Raw genomic sequence first — 20,904 nt, forward strand, 5'->3', positions numbered from 1 at the left:
GAGAACAGCAAGGCGTTGAGGGCATAGCCACGTTTCACATAACCAGCATGGCAGAGCCGAGAGGTGTCTTAGGCATGCCCTGGGCCACTCACACTGGTGGTCCAAGAGTGTCCCAAGGCCCAGAGTTTCACATTGCCAAGATCTTAATGCAGCATGTTTGTGTAGGGGCAGGTATACATACGGGCTGCTGATTCCAAATCCCATGCCCTTTGTGCGGTTTTCTCGGCATACAGGGTATACATTTCACATCCCCAGTATTTAATATCTTCCTTCCACAGCTATAAACTACATCCCTTTGAGGGGCCACAGGCTCTCCTGATGCTCCATGGCTTTCAGAGAGGTCAGCCTGGCAGTTCCTGGCCAGGCAGCTACCCTGGGTGCCCTGGACCCACTCCAGGCAACAATCTCCCTGCAGAATCCTCCCGAGCTCTGCTGTCTGCCTGGGGCCTTCACTGACAGCCTGACTTCAGCCCCAGCCCCACACAAGAAGTCCCTCCTGCAAGGCTGCAGGTCCCAGGGTCTGCTGGGCTTGGTGATGTCTGCAGCAAACCCTTTTCCCTTCCTAAAGCCCCAGGGTAATGTTGTGGATGGCACAGCTGCTGTCCTCTGCAGGGAGTAGCACGTGCAGTGATGCCGATGTTCTGTGTGCTTCCATCCTCCCAGGTGCTGGGGACATGGGCGGCAAACCGTCCACGCCAGGCAGGGACCCCACAGTGCCGTGCCCTGGGACAGAAGGCATTCACGCTGCATACAAGCAAGGAAACCCCAGCAGGGCCCGGCACCTGCTCAGAGAGGCTTGTGACGAGAGCACGTCCCAGCTCGAAAAGGTGGGTCAATGCTAGCCCTCTGGGCAGAGCTGGGGACCTGAGCTGGGTGAAGGTTACCACTCAGATTACCTTCTTGTTGTCATCATAATAGTAATGGGGGATTGTATGGTATTCTGGAGATTTCACGTTTCACATGCAAACTTATGGGCACTAGTCCCTTCGCGTTCACACTTCAGCCTGTCATCATCTAAGCACAGCACTCCTGCTTTCCCAGGGACCTTGGGGGTCGGGGGATGGGAAGTAACTGAAATGTAAGGAACAAACTGCCAGTCTGAAAGGTTCCACCTATTCTTTTATACTTTCCCTATAATAAAAACAACATATGCTCAAAAAAGAAAATTTAGAAATACATGAAAGTACAGAAAAAAAAACAAACAAGAAAATAGCCATATGCCTAATTCATCCAAACAATCTCGCTCAACGGTTTTGGTCTGTTTTTTTCCACTCTGCTAATCTGCACATACACTGTTGCTATTTTGAATATAGATGCAGTCATATTGTATATATAGCTTTGCATGCTATTATATGCAAAATATTTTTCTCATTATTATTTCAAAAATTTCCTGTATGATTATAAACTCTTTATATGCCACAAGGAGGAAAGGTTTTTATCTTCACTCTAACTGATAAGATTTTGAAGCCAAAAGACTTTGTTAAGTTATGTATGTAATACTGAGAACAACCACTTTAAAAACTATACAAAGAGATACACCCAAAAAACACTATAGATCAATCAAAATGGAATTTTAAAAACGCTTAAGAAACCCACTGGAAGGCAGGAAAAAGAAAACAGATATGAAAGGGTAAACAGAAAACAAAGAGATGCTTGACAGACTTAAGCTTTAGTATATAAATAACTATATTGACATAAATAGTCCAGATAACATGAATTTAATGATAGAGATGGCAGAGTGGGTTTAAAAATATGAGAACTATATACTGTCTCTGAGAAATCATTTCAAATGTGATATATATATTTTGAAAGTAAATGGATGGGAAAAGATATACCATGCAAACATTAAATCAGAAGAAAGCAGAAGTGGCTATATTAACATCAGATAAAGTACACTTTAAAGAAGAACTATGTAAATCCACAATTATAATTGGAGACTTCAACATTCTCAACAATTGATAGAATAATTAGACAGAAAACCAGCAAGGATACAGAACTTAACATCACCATCAACCAACAGGATCTAACTGACATTTATTAAACATTTTACCTAGTGACAGCAGAATGCACATTCTTTTCAAGTGTCCATGGGATATATCTCAAGATGAATCATATCTACTAAACTATAGAGCAAACCTCAACACATTTAAAAGAATTGAAATCCTACAAAATATGTTGTCTAACATCAGTGGAATCAAACTGGGAATCATTAACAAAACAATAACAGAAAAATCTCCAAGCACTCAAAAATGAACCACAAACTTCCTTAGGAAAATATCAAGGGAAATTTTAAAAATACATTGAACTGAAGGAAAATGAAAATACAACATACCAAAATTTGCAGGATGCAGCAAAGCAGTGCTGAGAGGAAAATTTATAGCACTAAATATATAAGTAAGGAAAATAATTCTCAAATCAATACTTTCAACTCCTACCTAAAGAAACTACAAGAAGAGCAAATTAAACCCAAAGAAGCAGAAGAAAGGAAACCCTTAAAAGAAGAGTAGAAAATTACTGAGATACAAACAGAAAAATAATAGAGAAAGAAGCAAATGAAACAAAAAGCTGATTTTTTGGAGAAGATCCATAAAATTGACAAATCTCTGGCAAAACTAAGAGAAAAGAGAAATATCACTAATATCAGGAAAGAAACAAGGACTGTAACAACAGACCCTGCAAACATCAATAATAAGGGGAAAATATTAACAACTCTACACACATAACTTTGACAACTTAGGTGAAATGGACCAATCCTGGAAAAGTAGAAACTACAATTCATTCAATATGAAATACATGATTTTAATAGCCCTTTAACTATTAAGGAAATTGAGTTCATAATTTAAAACCTCCTAAAAGAGAAATCTACAGACCCAGATGTTTTCATTGGAGAATTCTACCTAATGTTTCAAGAAGAATTAACACCAGTTTTACACATTGTCCTCCAGATATAGAAAAAACATTTACTAACACTTTTGTGAAACCAACGTTACCCTGATACCAAAACTAGGCAAAGACAGTACAAAAAAAAGAAAAGAACAGACCAGTGTCCAGTATGAATACAGATGCAAAAATTCTTAACAAAATATTGCAAATATACTTCAGCAATAGGTAAAAAGAGTTTTACACCATGACCTAGTAAGATTTATTCCTGGGATACAAGGCTGGTTCAGTATTTGATAATCAGTCAATATAATACTCAGTATTAATAGACTGCTATGGACTAAATGTGTCCCCCTCAAATTCATAAGTTGAATATATGATACTGTTTGGAGCAGGGTCTTTGGGAGGCGATCAGGTCATGAAGGTGGAGCTCTCATGAATAGGATTAGTGCTCTTATAAAAGCCCCTTCTGCCATGTGAGGATAAAATGAGAGGTCTGCCACCAGGAAGAAACTGGATTCAACCAAAGAGTCTCAGTGGGTGAATGGTTAAGCGTACAATGGAATACGACGAAGCAATATAAAGGACTCGATGAAAAAATACAATGATGCAGATGGATCTCAAGGGCATGGTGCTGAGTAAGAAATAAAAAGCTGGTCTGAAAAGGTTACATTCTGTATGGTTCCATTTATATAACATCCTCAAAATGACAAAATCACAGAGATGCAAGAGACATCAGTGGTTGTCAGCAGGCAGGTCTGGCAAAGGGGAGGCAGATGGGCTAAACTGTAAAAGGGTAGCTTGAGGGAAACCAGGATGGAGACGGAATAGTTCTGTATCCTGATGGTGCTGGTGGTTACACAAATCTGCACATGCCACAAAATGATGGAACTATACACACACTATACTAACATCAAACTTGGTTTTGATCTTGAACTACAATTACGTGAGATGTTACCATTGGGAGAAACCAAGTGAAGGAAACATAGGTCCTCTCATCACCATCTCTGCAACATTCTGTGAATCTCTACTTATTTCAGAGCAAGACATTTTAAAATTAAAAGTGGAATACAATTCCTCTTCTATAATATTAAACAACTGGCAAAAACAAATCTGGTGTTGGAAGTCAGGATAGTGGTTACTCCAGGTAGGACAGTGACTAGAAGGGGCTGGGGGGATGAAGGGGGCTTCTGAGCACAGGAAATCTGAAATCTCTGCTCTTTGGGCTGGATGCCCTTTATGCGTGTTTGTTCACTTTGTGGCCATTCGTGAAACTGAACACAAAAATTTTTGCACCTTTCTGTACAGGTGTGTTATATGCCAATACAGTTACAGTAAATGACATGAAAAAAATCATTTGGTTTTATATGGGATTATCCATGTGCACCTATAGGGTCAACATATTCTGGAAGACTGTGTAAGAGCAGTTTTCTTGGCAGAGGGGGTTTGGGAGGTGGAGGTGTAGAGAGAGGCCTCCTTTTTACTTTATACTTTCCTATGCTGCTGGAACTAAAATGAAAATAAATATATACTGTGGAGCCTCTGGGCTGTCTCTCTCCAGGGAGCCAGCTCTGACCTTCCCCCCCCACCCCCTTCTGGTTCCCTCCTGGCCTCAGGGTAGCTTCTGTGACATCACCTCCTCATAAGGATGGGACTTGTAAGCCTCTAACCACTGAGTCTAGACAGCTGTTGGTTGTGTGGTGAATCATTTAATCAATCCCTGTGGCTTTTCTCCTAGTGCAAATGCTTTCCTGGAATGGCTGGGATACTGGGCCCCACCCTGGGCAGATGGACAGCCTGTGGGTTTTTTCTTTCTGGTCACACTGAATGTACAGCCCTCTACTGTTCTCCAAATAATTCCAGTCCCTTAGACTGGCCCTTCCCTTACCCCACAGGCCCTTGCCTGACCTCACATCACCAGCCCAATCACTCCACTTACAGAACCCAAACCTCCCTCAAGTCCCACATTTCCCTGGAGGTCTTGGATGGAATAGAGAGAACATGGGCTTTGGACCTAGACAGATGCAGTTCAATCCTGGATGGTTCTGCTGACGCTGAACTTCCTACCCCTGGGCAAGCCTTCATCTCCTCATCCACAAGATGGAAATACGGTATGAAAATAAATAAAGGAAACCTCATTTAAAATAGAGTCAGGAGCCCAGAAGGGGAGCGCTCACACTCTGCCCCTTGGGTAAGAAGCACGCCTCACATTCCCCATGACACAGAAGCTTACTTTACATACTTGAGCAGGAGGAAGGAAGACTTTCTCCTTGCCCAGCGACAGCCCAGCCAATGAATCCTCAACAGGACAGCCTCTCCCAGCATCCTCCTTTCCCCTCTGCTTTGTTCTCTGGACTTGCCTATGGTTCACCTTAGTTTGCTCATCCTAAATTATAATTCCTCTGCTATTCCCGAATAAACTCATGTTGCTGGTAAAACAACTGGCTTTTTGTTTATTTCTTTTAAGATCGACAACAGATGCATTCTTCATAGGACTGCTATCAAGATTAAGCGTGACTATGTAAATAAAATACTCAATGCAGCATCTGGCACATTGTGTAAGTTTGAAAAATATTAGTTCCTGTTCCTGGGATTCCATTGACCCATCCTGTTCATCTCACTCTAAAGTGACTCCAAATGCACTTGTGTTCTAAACCATTCAGAAAGCAAAATATGCTTGCTTGTGGTTGTTTTCTGAGGATTTCCAAGTCAAGCTTAATTATAAACTCATGGAGCCTACAAATTACCCCTGGCATCCTCAGTGCATTCTTACACACAGTAGGTCCCTTGGTAAATGTCGATGGTGATGGCACAGGCCGCCTCAGTCCAACTTGGGTCCTGCATCTGCCTCCTTGAACAATGTTAATGCCCTCGTCTATAGGAAAGAGCCAAATTCCAGAAGGACTTTATAATACAGTCAAAGCCTGTTCACACCATTCCAGCCTCCTTTTTGCAGACCCAGGGATCCCATGAAAGTCAGGGCCATTTTTACAGTCAGTCTATGACAGCCACTTTCTGGCTTTGTGATCTTGGCGAGTTCTGAACTCTCTCTGAACCTCCTGCCTTGACCACATATTAGTATACTGCCCTCCTCAGAGAGCCTTTACATACCGGAGTGGCTGGAAGGCATCGGAACTCAGGCACTGGTCCAGTTTCCACCCTGTCCTTTTCCTCTGGACCACCAAGTTAAGAATCCCACTGCGTGCTACTGGAAGATCTTTGTCCCTGGGCTTAGATTGGTGGAGTTCCCTGGTCTGAATATGGGCAGGGGAGTCCTCTAGAGAACCTGACTGCCTTTCCTCTTCCTGAGGTCCATGCAGCATGTCAGATGGTGATCGAGCTCTTGCTCTGCACCAGGTGGAGATACTCACGTGGTCCCCTTCCCCACGAAGCTTACAGTTGAGAGCAGTGCTGTCCCAAAGAAACAGAAGTCCAGCCACACTTGTACGATCTTATTTTCTAGTGGTCACATTAAAAAATAAAAACAGGTGAAATTTGAATTACATATTTAACCCGAGTGTATCAAAGATCATCATTTAAACGTAGTCAATATAAAAATCATTGATGAGATAGTTTACCGTTTTTGTACCAAGTCTTTGAAATCATGTGCGTTTTTACACTTTCAGCACGTCTCACTTGGCACAAGCCACATTTCAAGGCCCCAGTAGCCGCACATAGCTGGTGCTGCCATCCTGGACGGCTCCACTGTGGACTTACCTGTGCGCTCGGCGCAGCATTTGGAGTCAATTCTCTTGGCAGTTCCCAAGAGTGTTCATCTCACTGAAGTCCTGTTCGTGCTCTGCTTTGACCAGGGCCAGCTTCTGAGCATCTCAGCAGCCTATGGGGATCTGGAGACAGTCCGGTATCTTCTCACTGAGAGGCGGGTGGAGCTGTCGACGGAGCCCACAGATGACAACCCTGCTGTGGTGGCAGCGCATTTTGGACACACTGACGTCGTGCAGGAATTGCTCGAGTCTTTGCCAGGTAAGTCCCAGGGTGTGAGCTCCTCACCACCACTCAGGGAACCCCCTTCTTAGGAATCAGTCATTTGGGGACTTCACCTAAAAATGCATGTTTCTCCACACTTTGGCCCATCAGGCGATCCAGAAATCCAGGGCATCTAACTAACAGTCCAAAGTGAAAACTGCCTGTGGTGTTAGCGCCTCATCCCTCATCTCACTCCATTTAATTCACGGGTTAATTCTCTCATACCACATTTGATAAAAAATATGGATCTATGCTCTTTTTTAACTTAATAAACTTTATTCTTTAAAGCTTTTAAATAAAACTTTAATCTTAGGGTTTACAGAAATATGGATATGACAGTACAGAGAACTGGGATATACCACTGCCCACAGTTCCCCCTGTTATTTACATGTGTATCAGTGTGGTACATTTCTTACAATTGAGGAACCAATATTGATACATTATTACTAAACTGAAGTCCATAGTTTACATTAGGGATCACTCTTGGTGTTACGCATTCTATGGGTTTGTATAAATGGATACTGATGCATATCCACCACCACTGTATCACACAGAACAGTTTCACCTCCTTAAAAATCCTCTGTGTTCCACCTATTCATCCCTTCCTCCTCACGAACCCCTCCAACCACTGATTCTTTTACTGTCTCCGTAGTTTTGTCTCTTCTAGAAGGTCGTATCATTGAAGTCATCCAGGAGGTGGCCTTTTCAGATTGGCTTCTTTCACAGAGGCAGTCTATGAGAGTTAGGATTTTGCTTGGAACAGAGCCAGCCAGCTTCATGGATGTGCAACACAGCAGTCACATGGGGCCCGCACTTGTTTTAACACACTGCAGTTGCCATCTCAAAACTTTAATAACATTTAAACAAGGGGCCTCAGCTCTTCATTTTGCATCAGGTCCCAGCAGTTACATAGCAGCCCTGTTAGGGGTGTTCAACTGTGTAATTTGAGGCAGATTTGTGTTTAGAGTTTGTTCTGAGCTGGTACCCCCCTTCATGTGTCTGGAGGGTGGTTATGGATAGAAATCAGGGCAATGTTAGGGCCCATGGATGCAGGTTGGGTCCAGCGAGACACAGGGGGGCAGGGAGGACCCTGGGCCACTGAGGAGCCAAACACAGACCCCTTCTCATCATGGATCCTCAAGATTAGCTCTGTTCTGGTCCCAAAGAGTCCTGCCAGCGGGCTCACTCACCTGATTGTACAGCTAACATTTATTGGGCATTTGTCATTTACTGGGCATTCTGCAGAACTTGAGACACACAGACTTTTTATAAAGGTGGCTCCAGCACTTTCATAGTTCCTGGTCAAGCAGCGGAAGTTGATGCACAAAGGAGTATCTGTGCAGCATAGCCATGCTGAAGTTACAGTATTTACACAATAGTATGGGAGCACACATCAGGGAATGATCTTATATGGGTGCAGGACAGGGTCTTCTGAGCTGGGTTTTGCAAGGAGAGGAGGAGTTTACTTGGCAGAGAAAAGAAGGAAGTGGGCTTAGGTTGTCTGCTTTTGCAGAGGAGAGAGCTTGGCTGGACTTGAGCATAGTTTTTTTCAGCTGCTCCCAAGGCATCCTATCTTCAACTCAATTCAGGGCAGAGTTGCTGAGGACTGAAGGAGTCCAGAGCATTGTGCTGGGCCCTGCAGGAAGTGCAGAAATGGGCAAAATAGTGCATGCCCTGTGGGAATTCCCAAACTGGAGAGGAGGGCAGCCATTGATGGAGTAATGTAAGACCAGAAGACACAAGAGGCAGCTAGAGAATGAGGGAGCTTCAAGAAGAGGAGGGATGAGAGGCTCACTGTGGGTGAGTTCACTGTGTAATTACGGAGACATCACTTGAAGTCAATCATTATGTGGTCCCTTGTCTCTGTGGCTGAGCAGGGATGGAGCCAGGACGAGGAGGAAGGATGGAGACCGAAATGGTCTTGAGGATTTGTGCATCAGAGAACACATGTCGGGAGTTCTGGTTAAGCAGATAAAGCAGAGTTTAAGTCTTGAGTTTGCCATTTACCAACTGTGGGACCTTCAGCAAGTTCCCAAACCTCTCTGAGCTTTGCTTTCCTCATAGTGAAATCATGGCTTTGAAATCTAGCGCCTGCCTCCTGAGAACAGTGCACACTCATCCTCAACAGAAGTTGGCTACACGGTGACCGGGTTTCTCTTACCTAGATATCCTTGCAGTAAATGAATTAGGGATCACTTGTTAATCTCTGTTCATGTATCACCTCCTTTGAATTGTTCATTCTAGTTACCAGTCGCGGGAGAAGAAGGGACAGTTATTTAGCATCTGCTGCAGCCGAGGCACTGTGTGCTGCGTTTTGATTCCTGCTGTCCCAGCCTCACAGCCCTTTCCTGGTCAATTTCCCATCATGGGAGGGGGCGGGTCACTCTCCTCGTGCTTGGGAGCCCTTTGGTTTCCTAAGGACTTTCTGCCTCTGGAAATGAGACAGTGACATGATGCAACTGGGAAGTGTCACTGTGGAGGATGGAAGATATTGAACATTTCAGTCACTCTGTCCCTGTTCATACAAGGCACTCAGTGCCCTTTCATCCTGAAATTAAGTAGGTGGTTCATTCAGGGAGTAATTCCCAAAGTTTTAGGTTGGAGAGTTAAATCTATTTCTTTCATCAAAGCCTTTTTTTATGTATGCAAGCAATATACGTCCATTAATTTGGAAATGCAGAGCAGTATTAATACCTTAGGAACATCATAACATATACTGAGTCAGAATGTACTGAGCCAGGAACTTGACGTATGTTAAGTCTTGCAATCCTCACATTAAAGTTGGGAGGATGTAGTTATGTCTGTTTTACCAATGAGTAAACTGAGTCAGAGAGAGGTTTTTAAAAAAATCTCTCCAAGATGACACAGCTAAAACATTTTCACCCTAAGCTGCCTGTCTCCCGAGTCCATATGCATGTGTGAAATGCTACTCTAGGGATGAGGTCGAGGCTGGGGTTGGGGTAAGGGGAATATTCCCAAACCCAGTTCCCAGGGACAATACTGCTCTGCTGGGCTAGTTCCTTCTGGTCTTATTTCCACACATGCATTTTTATTCAGTTACAGTTACACTGTATGTGCTGTTTTGAATATTGTTCTGACTCGACATTATTTGATGAACAGGTAAGTTTATAATACTGGGGGAAAATGTCATATGCAATTCATAGGAACTATTTCAGAAAACACTATCAACTCGACAGAAGTGACATTGAGCTGAAACCAGAACAGCTCAATTTTATTAATGGTCAACGGGGAGATCAGAGTGGGCACAACCAGAATCCTGCAGTGGCACTTTTCCCCTGTCCTGTCGTCTCCTGCCAGGTCCCTGCAGCCCCCAGCGGCTGCTCAACTGGATGCTGGCTTTGGCTTGCCAGCGAGGGCACCTGGGGGTGGTGAAGCTCCTCATCCTCACACACGGGGCTGACCCAGAGAGCTACGCGGTCAGGAAGAATGAGTTCCCTGTCATCGTGCGCTTGCCCCTCTACGCGGCCATCAAGTCAGGTGGGTCCCCCAGTCAGTCCTGCCCTGGGGCACCACTGTGGTTTCAAGATGTAGGCCAGTGTCTTCACCCGCACCCCTTGCTCTTACACTGCCTGTGTGGAAACTATTGCAACCCCTGTTCTTTGCTGGTTTTTCAAATACCTGTGCCTTCCCTCATTCCCCACCCACCCCCACCCCTGCAAGGGGGTTCCAGTGACAGGGACCGACTTTGGCCAATGAGCCCATCATAGGAGGCACTCCAAAGGGCAAAATCCCACAAAAATTCTTTCACTAACGGGAACTTGATGGTGAAAGGGAAGTTCCTTGATCACAAGCCCTCTTTCATTTCCATTTTGGACAGCTGTGACGCGCTCTACACCTGACGGTCCTTAGCTTTCCATTTTCTGCCCTTTAGGGAATGAAGATATTGCCATATTCCTGCTTCGGCACGGGGCCTTTCTCTGTTCCTACATCTTACTGGACAGCCCTGACCGCAGCAAACATCTCCTCAGGAAGTATTTCATTGAAGCTAGTGCCTCGCCCAGCAGTCCGGGAAAAATGGTGAGTGTCACTGCCCGTGGCTAAATGGTAAAAGAGAGGTGGTATATATATACAATGGACTAGTATGCAGCCATGAGAAAGAAGGACATCCTGCCATTTGCAACAACATGGGTGGACCCTGAGGGCATTATGCTAAGCAAAGTAAGTCGGACAAAGGGGTTAGCCAATGCCCTGGTGGTAATGGTTTGGCAATAGGTTAACTGTGTCAGATCAACAAGTTGTACACCTTCAACTTCCACAGTGTTATATGTCAATCATAATCTCCATAGAACTGGAGACACAGGATTTCATTTCAGTTAGTTTTCCATTATAATAATAAAAATAGTATGGCATTACCTTCAACCTGGCTTTTTAAAGCTAGCACTCTATTATGAACTTTGTAGATCGGTCAGTGTGGCTACATCTTATTCTTTCAATATGTGGCTTAATACTATAGAGTGAATGTAGCTGAGTTGATTCCGCCATTCTCCTGTTGGTGGACATTAGGATTATTTCTGATTTTTACCCCTTGTAATACAGTCTGGTTTTCTAGGCTATTTGCTTATGTAGGACAAAGTTCTAAAAGTGGACTACTGCTTTGGACTCACTTTCCCAGAAAGCTTTGGTGATTCACACTTTGACCATCGTCATATGGGAATTTCTGTCCCCAAACCTTGGCCAACACGAGATATTCAGGAAAGGAGCCTTTTAATTTTCATCAGTCTGATGGGTGAAAATGATATCTCCTTGTTCTGATGTCCACATTTACATTATAATATTGAGCATCTTGTCATATCTTCATGAACTATTTTCATTTTCCCATATGTGAGTTGCCCGTTTTGTCTGTCTTTTCTTTTTCTAAAGGGTTATTCATCTTTTCCTTCTCACTTTGGAAGTCCTTTTTGTGTATTAGAGATTTTAAGCCTTTGTGGATCAAACACATTGCCAATATTTTCCCCAATCCATTATTTTTCTTTTGCCTATTATCTTTTGTGACATCAAAGGTAGGAGAATATGTAATCAAATGTGTCTCTCCTTTTCTTTATGACATCTGGATTATATAAGAAGCTCATTTCCACCTCAATTTTATATAAATATGCCCCTAGAGTATCTTGTAATATTTGTATTCTTTTATTGTTTACATTTTAAGCTTTAATTATCCTGGTATTTATATGTATATGTGGCAAGGGGGGGAATCTAACTGTCATCTCCTCTAGGTGGATAGTCAGCCATTCCAGCACGATTTTTAAAATAGAACATACTTTTTTTCTCTCTGAATTGAAATGTCAGCATTTTCGTTTTCCCCAATGTATACATTTTGGGATTCTCTGTACTGGTCCACTGGCCTATTATCTGTTTTTAGGTAAATGCCATATTGTTTTGATAATAGGCAAGTTTCCTACTCATTATTCATTTTTTAGTTTTTTTTCAAAAGTATAGGCATTTATTCTTCCATTTTGTGCATTTGCCGTGGTGACACTATTTATGCAGCTTTCCTATTCTTTAATGAGGTTTTATAGTTTTCATCATAAAATAGACCTCTCTTGTTGACTTGTGACTTCTTTATTGGTTTTGCCACTATTGAGTGGAATATATATAATTCTTTTCCATTTCTATTTCCAACTTGATGTTGCTGGTATGCAGGAAAAGTCTGTTATTTACATTTTATGCAGTCCCTTTACCAACTTCCCTTATTAATTGTAAGTTTTTTGAAAAGTCTTAGGTATATGATCAAGTCACCTGCAAATTCAAATTTGTGTCTTCTTTTCTGATATCTGTGTAACTTACTTTCTTATTGTGTCACTAGAAATTTCAAAAGATGAATCATCATGATGATAGCAGATGTATCTCTCTTGTTCATTATTTTAAAGGTCTTCACTTCAGCAATTTACAGGCATTTACTGTAGATTTTTGGTAAGTAGACTGGTTATATTTAGGTATTTCCCATGCATTCCTTTTTGCTTTGAGTTTTATTATGAAAGTTAGGTGAAATTTTGCAAATCCCTTTTTGGCAGCTATTGATATTTTCATGTAGCTTTTCTGCTTTAATTTGTTTAAGTAATAAGTGATTGTGGTAAATGTTGATCCAACCTTGAATTCCTATAATAAATGCTAATTAACTTATTGCTGGATTCAGTCTATTGATACTTTATTTTGCATCTACATTTATAGGTGAATTAATCTATAATTTTCAATTTTTGTTGTTTCTATGAAATTTTGGTATAAGACTGTGCTAGCTTTACAAAATGACTTGAAGAACTTTCCATCTTAGCTCTAGAGAAGTTTCATAGGAATTATTTATTGCAAAAGGTTAATTAGGTAAAGCAGGTCTTTATGTTCCAACTTCTTTTGAAGTCATTGGTCCTTTCAGGTTGTCTCCTTATATGCTGGTCAAGAAGTTATACTGCTGTAGAAAGTCATCCATTTCCTTTAAATTTTTTAATTTGCCATCGTGTTAAGTTGCATTTACATTTTTCTCATAATTTTTTTCTTCTAGATCTGTATACTTGCCTTTCATTTATGATGTAGAACAGTTTTACTTTTTCTCTTTTGAACTTAATTAGAACAGCCGGGCATTTATATATTCTAGCAATCCCGTCACAGGACTTGCTAGATTTTATTTTCTTTAAATTTTTATTATTTGTTCTCTATTTCATTAATTTTAGATTTCATCTAAAATAAAACCTTCTTCACATTTTCTTCTTTGAGTATTTTGGGTCTTTCTCTGAGTATTTCATGATGGCTTGATCAAGGCAAGACTCTGTCATGAGACTGTGATTCTCATCTGGGCTCCAGGCTTCACTGCTGTAGGACCTTCATCTATTTACTTTACGTCTCTGTGTCTTGGTTTCCCATGTGCAAAACAGAAAGAGAGAAAACCTGTCTCCGAGGATCACTTGACAATTAAATGTGGTGGTATTTGTAACTTTCTAATAACAATGCCTGGCACATTAGTACCTAACCAACCTTAGCTATTATTACTGGCGTTCTTTTCCAGATTCCTGAGTTAAATATTAATTTCAGTCTTCCCCCACCCCCTAATTTTAGTTTATCAATTGCATTATCCACGTCCTTCATATTCTATTTGTGCTGGCTTCCTTCATTAGAATCTGAAATGCACATATATGTACATACATAAGTTGTGTATATATATATGTACATATATGTGTTTCCTACTTCTACTGATTTTTATCTTGTTCTCCATATAATTCTAAAAGTTTTTGCTTCATACACTTGGTTTATGGCTTTGTGACTCATTTTGACCTATTTCATTCTATCAGATACCTGCTTTAATCCTACTGATGCTTCTGTCCCTAAAATCGGAATTGTCTGCTCTTCATATGGCCAACTGCCATCTTTTTCTTTGCATCAACTTTGTATAAGTGTCCCCAGACCTTTATTCTCAGTTTTTTCTTTGTCGTAGGTATATTTACTGTAAACAGTATTCAGTTTTTAATCATCTGAGAGTAATGATTGAAATATCCACTTAATTCATATTTGTATGGGACTTGTCACATTGGTTTATTCCTTCCATCTTTTTGTATTATATTTATTGTTATTTCTTTTTTACCCTTCCCCTATTTTTGATGGTTTACCAGTTTTTAAAGATTACTGACATTCTACTTTTCATATCTTGTTACTTCTCTGTGCTTTTCGGTCTTCTCAGTTATAAAACAGAGATAATTCTCATGTCACCATGGAGGGCAGCTGTGCACTTAGCACAAGGTCTGGCACGTAGTGCTCTATAAATATTGGTTAAATATTAGCCTCACATTGCAAAAGGAAATAGTGATCCTCTAACCCCTACATTTATGTAGTGCTTGGTGTTCTTCCCAGTGCTTTCTTGTCATATTTGATCCTCACAACATCTCAGTAGGAACTGCAAGTAATATCTGTTTTATGCATGAAAATATAGAGGCTTAGAGACATCTGTTACTTGTCCAAAGACAGCAAACACTAAATAGTGATGCTCAGAGCAGACCCTGTGTCTCCCAAACTCAGGGCTTTTCCCATTGCATAATGTCCCTCCCAGGTCTTTCTCATCCATCAGTGGTTCTCAGACTTTTCTGTACATTGGAATCCCTGAGAGTTTGGGCTGTATCTGACACTAGTTGAATCTGAAACTCTGGGATGGGACCCTCATCAATAGGTTTTTAAATTCCCCAGGTGATTCCAGTGTGCATCTAAGGTTGAGAGCCAGTGACTGATTTTCTTGGCTTAAGGTTCAAATCAGAAATGGTTAACATGTATGTCTGCAATGTTTTCTGTGGAGTAACTCCTGCTAAGTGTACCAAGATAAGCATGGTACATGGACATGGCTTTGTATTTTTGGTTGAGAAAACAACAAAAAAAGACAGTGTTAGTTTTCTTCTCCTTGGCCCTTTGGGTGAATCAGAAGAGAAAATGAAATTAACAGGAACGTGTGAGTCATAAGAATTCCTTGGGCTTCCCCAAAACAGGTGGTATTTTTCTTATTTAAGTGAATTTCAAAGGCCTTGCAGTGGGCATGTCTGGCTGCCTATGAACCCTGAACTGTGACAGCGCAGTCCCTCTGTGCTGCTCATAGAAGAGAAGGAAGCAGCCCAGAGGGGTCCAGCAGTGAGGAGCAATGACTCAGGAACCAGAGGTATGTGGGCCTAGCTTCCCAGGGGTGGAATGGGATTGAACTGGCATTTGGGTTTCAGCATATTAGGCAAGAGCTGACATAAAAGGGTGCTTTGCAGCTGTATGCAGAGCCAGAAAGCTCCCTTGCCTGCAGGCATTCATGGCAGTGACCTTGCTGAAGCAGTTATCTTTTGTGTGTGTGTGTGTATATATGCTCTGCCTCCCTACCAGCTAGTTGATATGTGTTAATGTAATTGCTGCCTCTGTGGAAGCCACAAGCAGTGGGGGTTCAGAGCCCTCCTGCCTGCCTCTATGTCAGGCTTTGCCTGGTTCCCAGGCTGCCAGGACCTGCCTGGGCTGGCAAACAGGGAATTGCAGAAAAGTCCACACTGATTTTCCACTGGCAGGCATGGGCTGCTGAGGCTTTGTTGGTGCTTGGTAGGGAAGGTCTGAGAGCCCACACCACGTGGTCTGGACACGCTTGTAAGAGTAAAAGTGAAGCCAAGTTGGACCTGGCTCCGGCTCATTGGCGCCCTTCTTGAGGGCTGCCAAACTCTAGCCTGAACATTTAACGAGATGGCCTGTGTTCGCAGCAAACATCCTGTCAATGTTTGCTTTGTTGCCATGAGAAATAACAACACTTTGATGCCAGCACACCCAAAAAGGAGCAGGAAAACTCAGAAATGCCAGGAAAGACCTAAACACATCCTGAAATAACTGCCGTGTTCATGCCCATTCAGCAGTTAGAGGTCCAGGCTGGAGGCCTCAGCTGGGGCTGTTTTGAGCTAAAATTAATTTTGAAACCATGCAATGGGGAAATTATTAATTTCCTTTCAAAAGTCTCTGATCATTTCAAAGCTGATAGCTGATCTCGTGAGGACCATTTATTGTTGTCACTTTTCAGATCTGCTCTGGCTATTTATCTTAAAAATCCCTGGTGACCCCCACCCCATTCATAGGCCTGTCTGTGCCTGAACACAAACATCCAGGCTGCCTGTTTTCAGAACTGAAGCAGCCCTTTGCCGTCTGTGGGATCCCGTGGGTCTGAGGGTTTGTATTTGCACGATGCTCAGAAAGGGTAAGATACGGCAATTATGACCACTTGGCTTTGGCTGCAGCCCTCACGAGCAGCTGGCCGAGTGGGCTAGGTGAGGGGGTGTGGGTTCCCGGAGCCCTGCGTGCACCATGGGCAAGCAGCCTTGCCTGGGGGTCTCTAAGACCTGGGGAGCACCCTTGTCCTGGGTTAGGCCTCCGTTTGGTGCAAGAGGTTTTATTCAAGAGCTTTATGCTTTCCAGAGCACTTCCACATACACACCCTGCCACCGTCTTGGTTCCTCACGCCCTCCTCCCACTGGCAGTGCTCCCGGGTGGCACCTGTGGAGCTGGTGCTCCCAGAAGTCAGTCTCTGGCCAGCAGGGCCCTGGCAGGTAGGAGGCCAAGTGAGGAGTGCTCTGCCCATGGCCTGGCCTTTCTACTACCCACTCACTTGAGTGAGAGAAAGAGAAAGTCGTTTACCTGCCCATGGAAAGTCACAAAACCAAAATCAGGACTGTTCTGAGCCTCTTTCCATCAATTCTGCTTTTCTTGTGCCCTGGTGAGGAATTTGGCCAATTATTCTACACGTGTCTGTTTTCTCCAGTTTCCAGTTCTGAGTCTTCCCCTGCCCACGCCCTGTTACATGTTTTCCCTGTGGAATAGAATGCCACTGTGGTACCATCCACGTGCCCAGTGCTTCCTAGAGCTTGAAATCAGATATTAAAGGTTATGCAGTAGAATAAGTGAGCAACTGCACTGTGCAGCCAACCATTCAGGTACATATTCAGGCTGGACTGTCTTACTTGATCTTAAAACATAATACAAAGCAGCAATTATATAAACCATTTGTATCTAGTTTAAAGTGGAAAAAATGATTAATGAAATAGAAATGCAGAAATGGTGGGACTATTATTTGAACTTATATGACAAACTAGAAAACGCAATAAGAAAAGAATAAGAAGAATACAAAATATCATCAAATGTCATTGGAGCTATTGGGTATTAACATAGACAACTACACTCAGTGATACAAAGAAATTCCAGATAGGCAAGAGTTAAGCATTTGGAAACTCATCAGAATATTTTTTTCATTCATTCCAGTTATAAATGGGAGGTAATTACATTACAAAATTTTAAAGATATGCAAATATATATAAAGATATGTAGTCCTAAGTAAAATGATTTATATGTTAAGACAAAGTTACTTTTAGTCAAATATAATGTTAAAGAGAAATATTAAAAAGTGAAAGCAATAAAAGATACCTGAAAAAAGAACTGATCAAAATCTAACTCCAGAACAGACCATTGATAAATTATGTATCAGTTGGTAATTGAATTTAATTCAGTCAAGGTTTATAGTTTACCCACTAGATACTCAGGGTTCAGCAGTGATCAAGTCAGAACCATGGCCCTTGATGTCACATTGCTCAAAAATCCCATTGGGCAAGAAGTTAAAAGAAATGAATATTTAATTTACACATAGTCAACACAGATAATAAATCATGGCATGGAAACATATGCAACCTTATTGGCAGTTACAGAAATTCAAATTAAAACAGCTTGACAGGACTGTCACATACCTATTAAACTAGCAAAAATAATATAAATGCTGAGTAAGACACTTGGCAGCGTTGTATGGAAATGGGCACACCAATGCCTTGCTGGTGGCACTATAAATTGGTTCCATATGTGTGGAAAGTAATTGGCATCATGTGACAAAAGCTATAAAACTCTTTTTTTCCCAATGACCTGTTCTAAATGTGGTGTTTCCTTTCTGAAAAATACCTCCAGGGCTTTCAGAATAATTAAAAAGAAAAAAATTCAATTCCCACAAACATGGTTGAAGCACTGCTGTTTAAAAGAAGAAACAAAGGGAAAGAAACCAAAGTGCACAGCAGCAGGGGAGCCATGCCATCCATGCTACACCTGCAGGTGGGCACCACACAGCCAGGAGGAGGAGCTCCTGTGCCCTCAGCACTCAGCTCCTCACTGCTGCAGGACACCCTTCCAACCTGAGCCCCACACAGCATCCGTGGGAAGGCCTTCCTGAACCCACAGGCTTACTCAGATCTCCCCGATACCTCTTGGAGCTTCCTGTCCATTTTATTTGTAGCATTTAGCAAAGTTGGCGGTTGTCTTTTGGGATAACATTCTTGTTTAATGTCAGTTCCCCCAGTTGACTGGATTCTTCTCACAAGCAGGGAATTTGACCAATCTTGCTTACCTTTTGTTTGCCCCTCAGTGTAGGGCCTGGGACAAGATGAATAATAGGTGGTTGCATGGATGGATGGATGAATGGATGGATGGATGGATGGATGGATGGATGGATGGATGGATGGATGGATGGATGGATGGACGGATGGTTGGAATTTTTTATACACAGTAGACCTCCCATTTGTATGAGATTCATACCTAACAAAGAAGTTTGCCAACATTCTGTTTTAATCTCCTCTGCAATCCTGTAAGGCAAACATGTTTGTCTTTATTTAAAACTTGAGGAAACTGAAGTTTCCCTCAAGAGTAAGTTAAGGGGATTAGGTAACTGCAGACACTGAATTTCTTGCACTTTTTTTCCCCTTCCTCAAATAGCTACTGGCAGAATTCTTAAATCAGAACTAGTGACAACTTTCTTGTAAACTTCTTTTTAAAATGAATGACTGAAATACTACAGGAGATGAAGCACAATTATTTTTTCTTTATAAACCTCCCTTGATCTAATTTAAAGAATTCTAGTGAAGAAAGAGTGAAAAATTTTATTAAACACCACTTGGCATTGAGATGCTTAGAAGAGCGCCACTTTTTTTTGGAAGTGTGCTGACAGTTTTCTTTAAGTTACCACCACCATGCTATTTTCTTGGTGTTGGTCCTACTTGGCTGCAAAGCTTAAATCTTTCAGTTCATCTGTTGATTTCTATTAGAGAAAACTTTGTGATGGTTCCTGCATCCATGTATGTCCATGTAATGGACCTAGAATTTTAATAGTCCTTGTGAAGTAACTTCATAAAATGAAGTGAGTCCTCTATTAAGGAACCATTTAAATAACATAGGGACTATTTGTTCTTTGAAACATCTGATTGAAAAAATTATATGGAGTTGGAGCCTTTGGGAAGTGATCCTTTATTTTCCTTATGTGCTTGGCTCACGTACATTATAGTGTCTTTCTTTTATTGTGTCACTTCGAGAGTTTTTATTTCTGTAAGTCAGTCTTGCATTTTCGACATTGTTATTCGGTTTGTAAGCTCTGGGTGGGGACCTCTCCCATCACTTCAGCATTGGCTCTGCCTCAGTTGTTAGATTATCATTTTCATTCTTAAATTATTCAGGCACATTCTCTTTTGTTTATAACTTTGTCCTTTGATTATCAGCTTTATTAGTTTTTCGAAGACTCTTGGGTTTACTTATCAGCTTCCTTAGCTTTATTCTATTTTGGTGCTAATTGTTTTCACTTTCCTGCTAACTCTTAGCTTTTCATTCCAAGTGGGGTGGGGCTAGTTTATTGTTCTGCTTTGGTTTTTTTTGTAACTGTGATCAGAGTGGTGCGTTTACTTTTCCATTACTTGTGTTGTTTTTATTGTTCTAAAAATATGTCCTGTTGTGAACTGGTTTTTCCTTCCTACCCACACATTACTTAAAAGGGCATGTTTTCATATCCGAGTAATTGCACACTTTTATTTCTTCTTTTGTCATTGGTTTCTAAACTTTGCCTTTGTCTAGCCATAGGATATGTAGGATGCTTGCCTTTTTCCCTTCCTTTTATCTTTTCCCCCTTTTCCTATTTACTGTTCCTTCTTACTCAGCATTTAGCCAGGTCACGTGCAAGTCCTTATGTATTTGAAATGGAGTTTGTTCTCCTGCTCCCTACCATTTGGTGACCTCCCACTGTTATTGTAGTGTGTAGCTTTAGAATTCCTCTATTCAATTTTTGCATACTTGATCTATCACATTCTGCTAATATTTTTCTTGAATTTTCATTAGTTTTTCTTTTGCATAATTTACCATGGGTGGGGACATAAAGATTTAGCCTGTTTGTATTTTGGGGTTGTGTGTTTAAATGTCTTTATCATTATCAAGGTGCCTTGTGATCTCTCCTAATGCCCTTGAAGTTTTGTCAGCTTTTCCATGGCCATGGGGACACAGTGGTATGGTGGGAAGAAACCAGACAGAGCATCGCCACCTGCATCGCTATCCTGGTTCTGTGACTTTTGAGCAGGTCACCTCCCTGAAGTTCTTTATGTGCAAATTGTGCACAACCTTACCGGGTTCCTGTGACCTTACCGGGTCAGTGGAAAAACTGGGTGCGGAAGTGCTGTGCATACATTGCAAAGACTCACGGGAAGGTGCTTTCCCTGTGCTGGCTTCCAGAAGGTTCTCCTACGCAGT

At 41.7% G+C, this 20,904-nt stretch overlaps 1 protein-coding gene across 7 annotated transcripts in view; it reads left to right on the plus strand.

Moving 5' to 3' along the window:
• LRRK1 (leucine rich repeat kinase 1) overlaps positions 1-20,904 on the plus strand; it is a 114,825-nt gene that overhangs the window by 39,567 nt on the left and 54,354 nt on the right. For 5 of the 7 annotated variants that reach the window (XM_037000453.2, XM_073227150.1, XM_073227147.1 and 2 more), the window contains 4 exons: positions 664-827; positions 6,693-6,864; positions 10,186-10,365; positions 10,760-10,905. In XM_037000453.2, coding sequence (XP_036856348.2) covers positions 664-827; positions 6,693-6,864; positions 10,186-10,365; positions 10,760-10,905 — 662 coding nt within the window. Of the gene's footprint in view, positions 1-663; positions 828-6,692; positions 6,865-10,185; positions 10,366-10,759; positions 10,906-14,551; positions 15,512-20,904 lie in introns of those variants that run through there. The other 2 variants (XM_037000458.2, XM_037000459.2) reach the window with 2 other exon arrangements.

This window comes from Manis javanica, chromosome 18 (genome assembly GCF_040802235.1).
Source record: "Manis javanica isolate MJ-LG chromosome 18, MJ_LKY, whole genome shotgun sequence".
NCBI classification, from domain to species: domain Eukaryota; kingdom Metazoa; phylum Chordata; class Mammalia; order Pholidota; family Manidae; genus Manis; species Manis javanica.